General features: G+C 47.5%; 2 protein-coding genes across 4 annotated transcripts in view; one reads left to right on the top strand and one right to left on the bottom strand.

Moving 5' to 3' along the window:
- On the bottom strand, positions 1–6,485 carry LOC144953120 (uncharacterized). Its single transcript, XM_078883667.1, has 5 exons — positions 6,411–6,485; positions 5,448–5,568; positions 4,525–4,827; positions 3,121–3,905; positions 1–480 (listed from the first exon to the last, which is right to left on the bottom strand). The coding sequence occupies exons 2-5, from the start codon at positions 5,536–5,538 to the stop codon at positions 61–63; spliced, it is 1,599 nt and encodes a 532-aa protein (XP_078739793.1). The 5' UTR covers positions 5,539–5,568; positions 6,411–6,485; the 3' UTR covers positions 1–60.
- Positions 5,653–14,154, top strand: part of LOC144953137 (uncharacterized) — a 31,183-nt gene continuing 22,681 nt past the window's right edge. Inside the window, exons 1-3 of one of the 3 annotated variants that reach the window (XM_078883700.1) lie at positions 5,653–6,095; positions 6,556–6,664; positions 7,618–7,807. In XM_078883700.1, coding sequence (XP_078739826.1) covers positions 7,711–7,807 — 97 coding nt within the window. In that variant the 5' untranslated portion in view covers positions 5,653–6,095; positions 6,556–6,664; positions 7,618–7,710. Of the gene's footprint in view, positions 6,096–6,281; positions 6,670–7,617; positions 7,808–14,154 lie in introns of those variants that run through there. The other 2 variants (XR_013640761.1, XM_078883699.1) reach the window with 2 other exon arrangements.

Here is a 14,154-nt window from a genome sequence, read left to right on the forward strand (position 1 = left end):
CTCTGCCCCCCGGCCCCTGGCTCCAGCTCCGATCCTGCCTCTGGCTCCGCTCCTGCCCTCTTATCGCCGGCGGAATCCTTGTGTCATTTGTGCCAGCCGCTCTGCGCTCGGCGATTGGGAGACGGCGCTGCAGAACTCCTGCACGCAGCGCCACACCGTGGTGACGCTCACGCCGAACAGCTGCGCCGCGCCCTTGTAGCCAGCACCGCCGCCACCGCCGCCGCCGTTTGCCAGCTTCCAGAGGGCCATGGCCACCCTCTTGTCGACGGGCACACACAGGCGGAAGGTCGTGTCGCGCCTCTGCAGCGCGGGCCCCAGGGCGCTGCAGACCCCGGCGAAGGCGTCGCGTGACAAGCCGAAGCTCTGGAGCCACTGGGCGTCCGTGAAGGAGCTCGCCTCCCGCTCCCACCAGTCGGAGGAGCGGACGTGCGTCCACACGGAAGCCCTGCGCTTGCGCTGGAACAGATAGTGCAGGATTCTCTGGGGGTGGGGCGGGAGCAGGTACGGGAGGAGAGAGGGATAACACAAACAAAATTTGATTGTCCGCGTTCGGTTTATTCGATTTGCGCCTGAGATTTTGACGTGAGCAGCTACAAAACAGGACCTTTTTCCCAGTGTCAAAGTATGAAAAAATGACAATATATTTCTACCCTTTCTGGCAATAAAATAGGAGTTGCGTTAAGATGTTCAATCACCCAATTGAAACCTTTTGCAAGGAATCAAGTTACTGCATTAACCACACACGGTGCTTGTGGTGAATATGCGAACAAACATGGTTCTGATAATATATGGCATATGCATTTCATATTTTGACTCGTGGATTTTTTCTACCCTTAAGCCTATAATAATAATCTAAAACACAGTTATACATTGTTATTCTAAAAAGACGTTTTTTTTAATTTATGACAGGAAACAGGAGCAGGAGGATTTCTTCACATTTCTGGCTAATTGCCTGATGAAACCTGGTGATGGTAGTTGTGGTTGTTGTAGTTGTTGTAATCACACCGGCGGAACGTCACGGAACTAGAATTGTAAGTGTCTGCTGTGGGTTTAACTCTCCAATACACACACACCACCGGTTTAATGCTGAACTCGTTAACTAAATTAACCACGCTTTGGTTACATGGCAAACCCCTTACTGATTGGCCGTGTCGGGTAGTGGTGGCAGGTTAAAAATATACACAGTAGACTCTCGATTATTCGATGTGCGGTTTATCCGATTTGCAGATTAACCGCGCACCCGAGACTTTGACGTGCCTTTAAGCCCATTGTTGTACATTGTTATTCTTGGAAATGTTTTTTACCAAATCACGGTTCTTAAACCGAACAAATATGTTGCTCTGGTTAATCCGAAATCTACATGATCACCTCTACATTACAGTAGTTGGGTGCAGTTTGATTGATGTCGATTGGCTGCGGCTCTGCTATCATCCACTTCTGCTGGGCGGGAGCCAGGAAAGTATTATTATCACTAAGCATGCGCATCATCGATTGGTCGATCGTTAGTATTCGTTCCAAATTTTCTTAACTTAAACATACTGCTGTTTTTGGTATAGAGATCCACGAGAAATGGTTATATTTTTGGATTATCCGTGATTTTGAATTATCCGCAGCAGTCCTCCCTGTCATAAGCGCAGATAATCGAGTCTTCCTCTAAATAAAAGACAGAATGCGCTAAAGGCTGCATTACGACGGTAATGGTGATGTACTTAGCGAATAGCTTTTACGCTTTCACACACAAAGAGAGAGGGCTCCAGACGCATGAGAAAAATACACGTATTGCTACATTAATGCATATGCGCATCAATGTTATATGGAGTGGACAACAGCCCCAAGTACCCGCAGAAGCACGTGACCGCCTCCTCCTCCCCTCCTCCTCCAGCACGTGCAAGGCAAATTGTGCCGCCCGGCAAGCCCGGATTATAAACCATCATCAAGCGAACTCCGCTCATCCTCGCAGCAGCAGCAGCGGCTTTTGGCTCGGCCATCGAACAAAAACGGTGGTCACCGGCATCGCGCGGCGCTTTGAGATGTATATACGCTACACTACACACGACTATACACTACTATAAACTACACTATACACTACTATACACCACTACAATACACTACACTGCACTATACACTTCACTACTATACACTACACACTATTATACACCACAACTATACACTGCACTAAACACTACGCTACTATACACTATATAGTAGAAGAGGCACACATACATTTTTAACAAAGCAAATGCACTTACATCGCCTCCGAAGCGCTACGATACAATAATCACTTCGTTCTTCGCTGCGTTCCACATTCACGATCGCCTCCAGCGAAGTAGTTAACATCTTCTAGCCACTGTGATACTATACGACAGGCGTCAAGGGTCGAGATCAAACCCACGACCTCCTCTATACCAGGCGAGGTAGTTAACATCTCCTAGCCACCGTGATACTACAGTATGCCCGTGGCCATACAAACAGGTCTGACCGAAAATAAATACAGTATAGCAAAAATAACGTGGAATAGTGTATTCGTTACTAGAGATAATGACATAACTTCAATATAGCTGTCAACCCATACTGTTAACCCGTATTCTTGTACATGTAAATTGAGTTTTCAGGTCCATTAGGCGTACAGCAAAAACAATTGTCTATTTGTTTGCGTTTCTACCTTGTGATGGGACTTTGTAGGATGAACGTTGAGATTTATAAGGGCACGGGGGTGGCCAATTAGGTCTGAATTGGTCTGTAATAAGATAGTCACTGATAAGGTATGGGACTGTGCTTTACCCCTTACATTAAATATATGTTTTATTGTTATTAGGTCTAAGACCTCAATGAGCTGTGTAGCTCTTTTTCAGAAGCGACCTGGCCATCACAAATTATAGCTGAACGAAGTGGGCTTATCATCATCATCACGTGGAAATGTATAGCAGCAGCCAAATACTCTAAACGCGTGTTTCTAAATGTGAAGTGAAAAACTGGAGGACCTGGAGAAAAATCCACGTGGCCACGGAGAGAGAGACATGCAAATATACAGCAAGCGTTAGCGTCTGGACTGAGCCCACGGCCTCCTGTATACCAGGCGAAGTCTCCGTGACGGCCGACAAAGCGGAGGATGCCCCTCACCCTTCTGGCCGCTCGCCGCCTGCCCAGTATCTCGTTCAGCCGATCCAAGCCGCCGCTGCCGACGTCTCCTCCGCGCAACGCCACGGCCGCATCCGCCGCCGCCGCCCTCCTCGTCCGCGCGTGGTCGGCCCTCCGTCGCATCTCCGCCGCGCCCAGCAGCGCGCGCAGGACCAGCGCCAGGAAAAACACGAGCGCCACCTCCGGGTCCGAGATTCTCAAGGCGCTGGGCGCGACAACTCGCTCCTCCTCCTCCGCCTCCTCCTTCACCTCCTCCTTCACCTCCTCCTCAGCACCACCACCACTGGTGGCGGCGGTGTCGTCGTTGAAGCGCCTGTCCGTCCGTTCGTCGCCGGCCATCTCGGGGGCTCTCCCCAAAGTCCGCGGCGAAAGCGCAACGATGCGGCGCCTCCTGATCCTCGCCGAGCGGCGGCTCCCTGCCGCGTCTCGGCCGTGGCTCGGAACGGAGACCGGGGCCCGGAGGTCGCCCCAGCGAGCCCGGAGGTCGCCTTGGGGAATCTGAAGGTCGCCCTGGTGGATTTGTATGTCTCCCTGGTGAATCCGAAGGTTGCCCTGACGACCCCAGAGGTCGCCCTGGCGACCCCGGAGGTCACTTTGGTAGATCCGAAGGTCGCCCCCCTGGTGAGCCCAGAGGTCGCCGTGGAGCGTCGAGCGGTGGAGTGGTGGCGCCCTCAGGCCGAATGTTCCCACAAACCCCTTCCTGGCCGTCTTAGTCGAGCGACTTCGGGGCATGGCATCATCGTCGTCATCGTCCGCCTCTTCTGTTGCTGCATCAGAAACGGAAGAGGCGTGTATTTTATTTTATTTATCTGTGGCACCTTTATTTGGTCAGTAACATCAAAATTATAAAATAAGTTTGTACCCTTTCTGGCAATAATAAAAACAGGAATTGTGTTAAGATGTTCAACATCAAATAGATCTCTGTTATTGCAAGGCATCATGACTTGTGGCAAAACATGCAAAGAAACATGCTCTGAAAATACTGTATAAGCATTGTCTTTGATACTGATCATCATCACCACCACCATCACCTCCGATTATCACGGTTGGCTACGTACAGTGAGAAAGATGTTCAACGTACAAGCATCATCATCACAACAACCACCATCAAAACCACCATCACAACCATCATCGTCATCACCACCCACCATCACCTCCAATTATCACGGTTGGAAAGAAGTTAAAAGTACATACATAAAACCATCATCATCAAAACCATCATCACAAACACCACCATCATAATCACCACAACCAAGTTCAATGTACACACACACATCATCCGCACGTACGTACGTGTGTGAATACTGAGCTGCTCACATCCCCTGCAATCCCCTGCCTCCCCCTACCACCCCCTGCCACCCCCTGCCATCCTCCACCATCCCCTACCATCGTCGTCGTCCTCCTCCAGCACCACCTCGATCTCCGCCACGCGCGCCGAATCCACCCGGCCTCTTCCCGGCGAGAGCCACGACCCTCCCCCTGGCTCCACCACCGCCACGGAGGAGGAGGAGGAGCCGTCGGCCACCATTAGGTGCTGGGCGACTTCTCCCTCGGTCTGGAAGTCCACCTCGATGATGTGAAGGTCCTCCTCTTTGACGGTCGGGTTGTCCTCTCCAGCAGTACCACCGCCAGCGCCAGCAGCAGCAGTCGGTGGGCACCGGTCATCTTCCTCTTTGATCCGAATGGGAGCTGAGCGAAGTGCGAGAGACAAAGAGAGAGAGAGACGGACGGACGTCGCGTTGGGAGCGAGACGCGGTGCAGGGCCCGTGGAAACACGTCTAGCGGAGGCATTACCATCATGAAGCCATCCAGATATATAAACAGACACAATTTCAACCGAGAAGATGGGTACAAACTGAGCAATCATTGGAAGAATGTTATTAACCAGGTAAAGTCTTAACTGACTGTGATGTTTCCATCCTACCTGCCTATGTCAGCTGTTAATTCCGACTCTCTGAGTACATCACCAGGTTAAATGTCTTTACATTAACGGGCTAAGTGTCTCACTAACACAGCTACCGTTGCCCCTTTCCCTTCAGGATCGAACCCAAGACTTCCTGCATACCAGGCGAGGTAGTCAACATCTCCCTAGCCACCGTGTGGCGAGGGTCGGGATCGAACCCACGACCTCCTGCATACCAGGCGAGGTAGTTAACATCTCCCTAGCCACTGTGGCGCCGATAGTTTAGCGGTTTTTACTTCTGCGAGTTTTGCGACAAAGTCTTTCCACTAGTCTCGTCTCAGGTTTCCTCTTGACATATCTAAAAACACGTCCCCGTCCCTGGCGGTGAGGCAGGACCCCCGCTCACCCTCACCGCTGCCGCGTGCCGTCACCTCAGCCCGCAGCTCCGCCCGGGGCGGCCTCTCTTCTTCGTTCTCTCGCTTGACGAACGCCTCCATCGGGCGCAGAGACGAAAACCTGGAGCCTTTCTGTGGCAACGCAATGACAAAGTTCGGTGGGAGGAGGAACAGGAAGGGGAAGGAACAGGGGGAGGAGGAACAGGGGGAGGATGATCAGGAGGGGATGAGGAACAGGGGGAGGAGCAGGAACACGAGGGAGGTCGCGACCTCGTGAGCTCCACGGCGAGAGGGCAAACCTGGAGCAGGGGGGAGCGGAGTCACCGCCCCGCGTCCAGCGCCCGGCACAAGAACGAGGAGAGCAGAGCGTGAAATATTTCATTTAAAAAGCGGTGGGGGGGGGGCAAATCAAGCAAAGCATTGAAAAACAAACAAAAAAAGCGAAATGATGAACGAAGCAAAGTGCCGACAACACGGAGCATCTTCTTGTTTCCTCTGATCGGAGATGGGGGAGTGAGAGGGTAGCGTGGGGCGGCTAAACGCGGCGAGCAACGCGCTACTTGCACAGCGACTACAGAGACAAAAGGTCCCCCGTGTAGCCTGGACAGTCTGGAGGGGCAAGTGCTATTTAAAAGCCGGAACTGTGGACGAACGAGAGGGTGGGTGGGCCACGCCCGGCCGGCTTCTATCCCCCCAGTGGCGATGTTTACACGCCCACGCACCCACCCATCCATCCACGCACCCACGCATCCACCCACCCACTCAAACACCCACGCACCCACCCACTCACTCACCCATCCACCCACTCAAACACCCACGCACCCACCCACTCACTCACCCATCCACCCACTCAACCACTCACCCACGCACGCATTAACCCACTCAAACACCCACCCATGCATCCACCCACCCACGACCGCACGCATCCATCCACTCGCCCACAAAGTCATTCACTCACGCAGTGGCGCGCTTACCGCTGCGCCACCGCTCCCATTGCTCCTCTCTCGCTCGCCCGCCTCCTCTGTTTGGTTGGATGGAGTCGTCGGCGTATTGGATTTGTTGTTGTTGTTTCCTGTGGATCGTTCTGACTACTCCTCATCGCTCCGTCTCCTCCTGCAGAGAGGTTCCCCTGCTCGGAGATCCGCTCCCTGCCACCGCCTCCTCCTCCTGCTACTGTTGTTCATCCTGCTCCTGATCCTCCTGCTGCTCCTCTGCTCCGGCGGGGGAGGTGAGGTGGGGCGAGTGTTGGGGTTGAGTGGGGGTTGAGGTAGGGGAGCTCAGTCCTCTACGGCTCCAGCCCTGGCTGGCTATTTAGAGGTGGCAACTTGTTCACTGTTCCTCCTTGTTGTGCGATAGAATATTTATTTAGACTGCAGGAGGAGAACATCTGATGATCTATAAAGCTTTTTTATACCTCGGCCAGAGAGAGAGGAGTGAACATCATTGTCTGGGCCGAGCCTTGCTGAGAAGGAGCGAATCATAATCGGTATCTTTATACTGCGGGAAGAAATCAGATGGTCTGTAAAGCTCTTTGTGCACCGTACGACCAGTAACTCCGGTGTGTGCTTATTAACAATGCCACTGCGTGGACTCCGGTGGAAGCAGCGGCAGCAGTGGTGAGGGTTGGTGGATCATGCACAGATGTTGCGAAACTCCCATTTCCAGTGGCCATCGAAGTAGTTTAATCAAGGCCGTAGCCATGGAGTCAACATTGGGGGGACCAAATCTTCCAGGGGGTCTACCCCCCTCCCCCCCCAGAAAAAAAAAATTTAAAAATAATTTCCTGCCTAAAATATTAAAAATCTCACTAACAGATAGGAGGGAATTTGTATTAGATTTTTTACAATAATGTCTAATAGTGTATTATATTACATTGCTCTGTTTTTCTTTTTTACCTTTTCTTGTTTCATTGTATGTAAAGGCAGAGATTAGGGATTAATAAAGTACAACTATAACCATAATCATATAAACAGAAATCTATGTTATAGCAATATATTGGGGGGGACATTTTGAGCATATTTTAATATTGGGGGGGATGTGTGTGTCCCCCCCCCCCCCCCCATATATATATTAATTAATTATTTTACCAGGTGATGGTTTTGCTGGCCACCCACCCCCTCGTGTGCCACAGTGCCAACCTTATTAGGCGCTGCTCGCCACTAACACCACTTGCCCCAACAGTCTGTTGCAGGCTGCACGGGGTGGAGTGGAGATCTTTGCCATCTTTGGTAGTGGAGGTGGAGGTGGTGGTGGCAGTGGCCCCATCTCTTGCCCATGGAGCCGCTCATCGTTAAGCGAGAGGATGGAGAGGAGCCTGGCAGTGGCGAGTTGTGGCTGAGGGTGAAGTTGGAGAGAGAAGACGCCGGTGACCGTGAGCATGGTCTCTCTGCCTCTCGCGTCTCTTAGGTGGCCGCCGATTCGCCTGAAACCTGCATAGAGAATTGCGGATATTGAAGCGCTGGTGGTACGATAAAGATACAAAAAGTGTATAGTAGTGTAGTGTACAGTGTAGTAAATAGTAGTGTGGTGTATAGTGTAGTGTATATTAGTGTAATCTTGATTTGAAGCTTTCGTGACTGCAGGAGTCCATACTCTTTGGTTATTTCGGTAAAGTCATGGAGGTAGAAAAATAAAATAAAAAAATTAAATATCACAACGTTTCGATCGCAACACAAGCGGTCGTCCTCACGCGGAAAAAAATAAAAGTCGTGATTTGTGATTTGATCCCATCTGTGAAGGATGTCATTCCTGACATGCAATACCCTGGTGTCTACAAACTAAGTTGTGTCTGCAGCAGCACTTACATTGGGGAAACGAAACGACATGTCTCGGACCGTGTTCGCGAACACAAGGCAGATTTGAAACATGGCAGAACCAATACCTCTGCAGTGGCTGATCATTGTTATAACGCAGTGGGCTCGCACGATATAGTTTTTTCCGAGACCAAGGTACTCTGCAAACCTTCGGGCTACCATAAAAGATTTGTCCATGAAGCCATCCAGATATATAAACACAAAGACAATTTCAACCGAGAAGATGGGGCTGTTATCTCCGACTCTCTGAGTTGCATTGCCTGTTGGGTACTTCTGCATTAACGGGCTGGGGTCTCACTAACATAGCCACCTCTGCTCCCTTAGCCTCGATGTATCAATGGTTCTGGCTGTGTGACGGGCTGTGTGTCTCACTGGCGCGACCACCGTTGCGGAGGTTCTCTTGCATGGACGCGCTTGCCTCACAGCGCAGTTGCCAGCGCCGCAGCTTGTGTTACACTTAGACATGACATTAACTTACTAATCCCCCTAATCTCCCTGCCTAATCTCTCCCATCAACATAGTGCTAATCTCCCATTAACACTGCTGTTGTGCGCATATGCGGGGACGGTGCTCTTGTGCGGCGACGGAAGCTCATTTCATGCTAATCTCTCTCCCTAATCTCCCCCATTAACACAACTGACGTGCTTGCGTCCGGGGATGTAATTCCTTTCCAGCTCAGACCCCACTTTGCTTGCCCATCGCTACATAAATAACCTCTTGTTGTAACAGCTCTCTCGCCGGTTCAGCACTGCTGGATTTTTTTCCCACCTGAGAACGACCGCTTGTGTTGCGATCGAAACGTCGTGATATATAATTTTTTTCGATTTAAAGCTTTCGTGACTGCAGGGATTCATCTTCTTGGTTCTTTCGGTAAAGTCACGTAGAAGGGAAGTAATAAAATAATAAAAATAAAACATAATAAAACAATTCTCACGACGTTTCGACCACAACGCAAGCAGCCGTCCTCAGGCGAAGAATGAGACATTATCAAGCTAGGAGCTTATATAGGTGTAGCGAGGAGGAGCGCCTTAACAAAAGAATGTGCATATGAAGAGGAATTTAGCATACCAATGGGCAATGCGTAGGAGGTGGGCGGAGGGGTTTATCTATGGCAGTATATAGTACTCTATATGCTAAGAGAATAAAGTTTAGATGGAAGTATATTATATACTTCTTACGACGTAGAATTGTAATTTATTATTTGTTGTTAGTAACTCAGCTTATTGTAGAGTATAGTAAGTATCAGTTTATATTTTGTTTTTTTATGTAGTTTTTTACTTTGGTTTTCTACATGGTTGTTTGGTAAATGCAGCTACATATCATTAACATTCTCTTCCTTTATTAACGCTGTTCCTTGCGCCCCCCCGTGGTGCGGTTGATCCTGCATAATGCATGGGCATAATGGGACTTTGAAACCCCTCCGCCCACCTCCTACGCATTGCCCATTGGTATGCTAAATTCCTCTTCATATGCACATTCTTTTGTTAAGGCGCTCCTCCTCGCTACACCTATATAAGCTCCTAGCTTGATAATGTCTCATTCTTCGCCTGAGGACGGCTGCTTGCGTTGTGGCCGAAACGTCGTGAGAATTGTTTTATTATGTTTTATTTTTATTATTTTATTACTTCCCTTCTACGTGACTTTACCAAAAGAACCAAGAAGATGAATCCCTGCAGTCACGAAAGCTTTAAATCGAAATTTAACCGCCTCTACGGGGAGGGTTTCCACGTAACTTTGAGATCCTTCAACAAGCTCCGGGATAAGAAGGCTCAGCTAATCGAGTCTCTCACCTTTCTGAAGAGATGCCGCGACTCTAAGGTAATACCAAACGCATTTACACTAACATCTGCTGCTGTAACTTCTTCTAATGCGAAACGAATTCTGTCTAGAACTAGCTTAGCTCTTATCTCAGAGAAAATCAGACTTACACGCACCGAACTAGATCAGTTAGACAAGACACTCTACAAATCACACTTATCTTTGAGTGCAACAATGTCCACATCGGATTGGGAACGCGTGGAAAAAATGACTGCCTCTTCAGCTGCCGCTATGTCGACTAAATGTAAGGACAACTTGATTTCCAAATTCAACCGCCTCTCAAGCAAGAAACCGGACCCACACATTGAAAAGCTAGATGTTAACAAAGTCGTAATTAATCGCAGTAACAGTCCTATTTCTGAAGGTTTGAAATCCGTTTTAGCTAAAGGACTAAACTTTGCAGTCACACCTAGACACATACCAGTTAATGATATAATTGCTCGAGTAGATGTAGCTCTCAAGGGCTTGAGTCACATCGCTGCAGACGTAGCAAGATCTGAAATCTCTGTAACCCTCAAAAACGCTAAGATGCCAACTAGCAACATCAGCAAAGATGAGCGTTTTGAATTAGCTCAATTAAAAAAGAGGGATGACATTGTCATCCTCTCAGCCGACAAAGGCAATGCCACTGTCATCATGGACAAAATAGAATACAACAACAAAATTCAAGAATTACTCAACGATGGCAGCTATACAAAAATAAAAAGAGACCCCACCAACAGCCTCGTCTCCAAAACCAACAACATCATTTCTGCTTCAACCGCATTAATTGATCAGACCAAACAGTTCTCGTTGAAACCTTCTGCAGCCAGGCCACCAAGATTGTACGGCTTGCCAAAGATACATAAAGAAGATACACCTCTTCGTCCCATTATCTCTACTATCAACTCCCCCACTTACAAACTGGCTCGTTTTTTGTCCGAAATCCTACGGCCTTTCACTGGAAAAACCACCTCTGCAGTACTAAACTCTACTGACCTGGTATCGACAATCAAGGGGATTGCCCTGTCCCCAGACGACCTGCTTGTCAGTTTTGATGTGGTTTCCTTGTTCACCAAGGTGCCTGTGCCTGACACCATCGCAATCATTGAAGACTTGGTTCATCAAGGACTAAATGCTGGGGTACCCCCCCTGGTGAGACACTGCTTAACCAATACATACTTCACCTGGAATGGAACCTTCTACAAGCAAATTGAGGGCACCCCAATGGGCTCCCCCCTATCTCCGGTTGTAGCCAACATCTTCATGGAGAAATTTGAGACGGACGCCATCCAGACTGCCACTCTACGCCCGACCTTATGGAAGAGGTATGTAGACGACACTTTTGTCATCTGGCCACATGGCCGGTCTGCTCTAGACCAATTTCTCGACCACATCAATTCCATACACCCAGCCATCAGATTCACCATGGAAGTCGAAAATGATGGCAAGCTACCCTTTTTGGATGTCCTAATCAAAAGGAGACCTGATGGTTCAATGAGCCACTCTGTCTACAGGAAAGCCACCCACACGGATGCTTATCTAAAACCGGATTCCCACCACCATCCATCCCAGAAGAATTCCCTCATCAAGACTCTATATCATAGAGCCCAATGCATCTCCGACCATGAACACATTTCCAGTGAACTCAAACACGTACGCCAAGCTCTTAAGGCTAATGGTTACTCGGACTACACAATCCGCAAAGCCATCACTCCAACCATCAAGAAGGATCCTGTTGAGGAGCCTTTCAAGACCATCACCTTACCCTACATTGCTGGGGTCACAAAAAAGATCTCCAAAATCCTGATTAAACACAAGATCCAGGTCCGATTCAACACAGTACATAAAATCCGTGATCTGGTACCGTCTGTAAAAGATGTGATTCCAGACATACAGTACCCTGGCGTCTACAAACTAAGTTGCCTCTGTGGTAGCAGTTACATTGGGGAAACCAAACGACACGTCTCAGACCGCATTCGTGAACATAAAGCTGATCTAAAACACGGTAGGACAAACACCTCAGCCGTGGCAGACTACTGTTACAACTCAGTGGGCTCACATGACATTGACTTCTCCAAGACGGAGGTTCTCTGCAAGCCATCTGGCTATCATGAGAGATTCGTTCATGAGGCGATCCACATATACAAACACAGAGACAATTTTAACCGAGAAGATGGATTCAGGCTTAGCAATCATTGGAAGGACGTAATAAACCATTTCGATACACATTAGGGTAAGTTGAATAATACATAGTGTTATATTAAAATGTATAAAGTATAGGATGGTTTACAGCAATACAGTATATAATTAAATGTTGGGTTTATCTATGGCAGTATATAGTACTGTATATGCTAAGAGAATAAAGTTTAGATGGAAGTATATTATATACTTCTTACGACGTAGAATTGTAATTTATTATTTGTTGTTAGTAACTCAGCTTATTGTAGAGTATAGTAAGTATCAGTTTATATTTTGGTTTTTTATGTAGTTTTTTACTTTGGTTTTCTACATGGTTGTTTGGTAAATGCAGCTACATATCATTAACATTCCTTTCCTTTATTAACGCTGTTCCTTGCGCCCCCCCCGTGGTGCGGTTGATCCTGCATAATGCATGGGCATAATGGGACTTTGAAACCCCTCCGCCCACCTCCTACGCATTGCCCATTGGTATGCTAAATTCCTCTTCATATGCACATTCTTTTGTTAAGGCGCTCCTCCTCGCTACACCTATATAAGCTCCTAGCTTGATAATGTCTCATTCTTCGCCTGAGGACGGCTGCTTGCGTTGTGGCCGAAACGTCGTGAGAATTGTTTTATTATGTTTTATTTTTATTATTTTATTACTTCCCTTCTACGTGACTTTACCGAAAGAACCAAGAAGATATAATTTTTTATTTTATTTTTCTACCTATGTGACTTTACCGATAGAACCAAAGAGTATATTAGTGTAGCATATAGTAGTGTAGTGTACAGTGTAGTACATAGTGTAGTGTATAGTGTAATGTATAGTAATGTAGTGTATAGTAGTGTATAGTGCCGTATATTGTAGTGTATAGTCAGTCCCTCCAGAAAAACGCGATTATGCGATCGCAAGATTCCACGCAAAATCAGCCAAAGTCCGCATATTTATGCGGGGGGCGCGTTTTTTCAAATACGCCGCACTTTCGCCGCATAAATTGCAGATTTCCGCGCGCAAAATATGCGGGCTTGCATGATTTCATAATCCCCGCATTTTCGTTGCAAAAAGTCACATATATCTTAGCAGAAAGTTGAAAAATGTTGCGTTTACTTCACACAAGCGCAGCCATTTCCCCTGTTGCCATGGGAACGTTATGAAGGGACGTCACTCATTACGCGATATCATTGAAAAGCTGCAAACCCCGCGATGCCAATGAAACCATGATGAAGAGTTTATGCAACTTTACAGTTGTAAGATTGCACTTTTTTGTTAGTAGTATGTAAATTTACATTACTGTAAGACTGTACTGTTACTGTATTGCTTACGTTACTGTGCACTGAAAACACTTATTTTAACAGAAGATGTCTGTTTTGTATAGCTACCTCTGTAAAACAGGAAGCACACATTTTATTTTGAAATATTTTATTTATTCATTTTTACAGAAGTTATAGCATATTCATTTTGTAAAGCTACAGAACTTGTTCGACTCAATGTTTTGTAAGTTTGAGCCATCTGTTTGTTAAGGTCTGAAATAAAACAAGATGAGAACTTAAATATTCCCAGCACTTTCTGTGATGTAGTATGCTTGCTTATCATAGGAAGTAATAAGAAATGACTCTTTACATTAAAGTAGTAGCCTAGTGAATAGGGTGTTGGGGGAATCACTTTTTTTCTCTTTTTCATCAAACCGCAGTTTTTGCAAGTTCCCGCAATTTTTGCAAGTTCCCGCAATTTTGCAAGTTCCTGCAATTTAATCGCATAAAATTGCATAAATATCCCGCATATTCCATCGCATTTTTTAAGAAAACGTGCCGCATAATCAACGATTTTTGCCCGCAACAATCACCAAAAAACTCCGCGTTTTTCTGGAGGGACTGTATAGTAGTGTAATGTGTAGTGCATAGTGTAGTGTATAGTAGTCGTGGG

This window comes from Lampetra fluviatilis, chromosome 72 (assembly GCF_964198595.1).
Source record: "Lampetra fluviatilis chromosome 72, kcLamFluv1.1, whole genome shotgun sequence".
Taxonomy (NCBI): Eukaryota; Metazoa; Chordata; class Hyperoartia; order Petromyzontiformes; family Petromyzontidae; genus Lampetra; species Lampetra fluviatilis.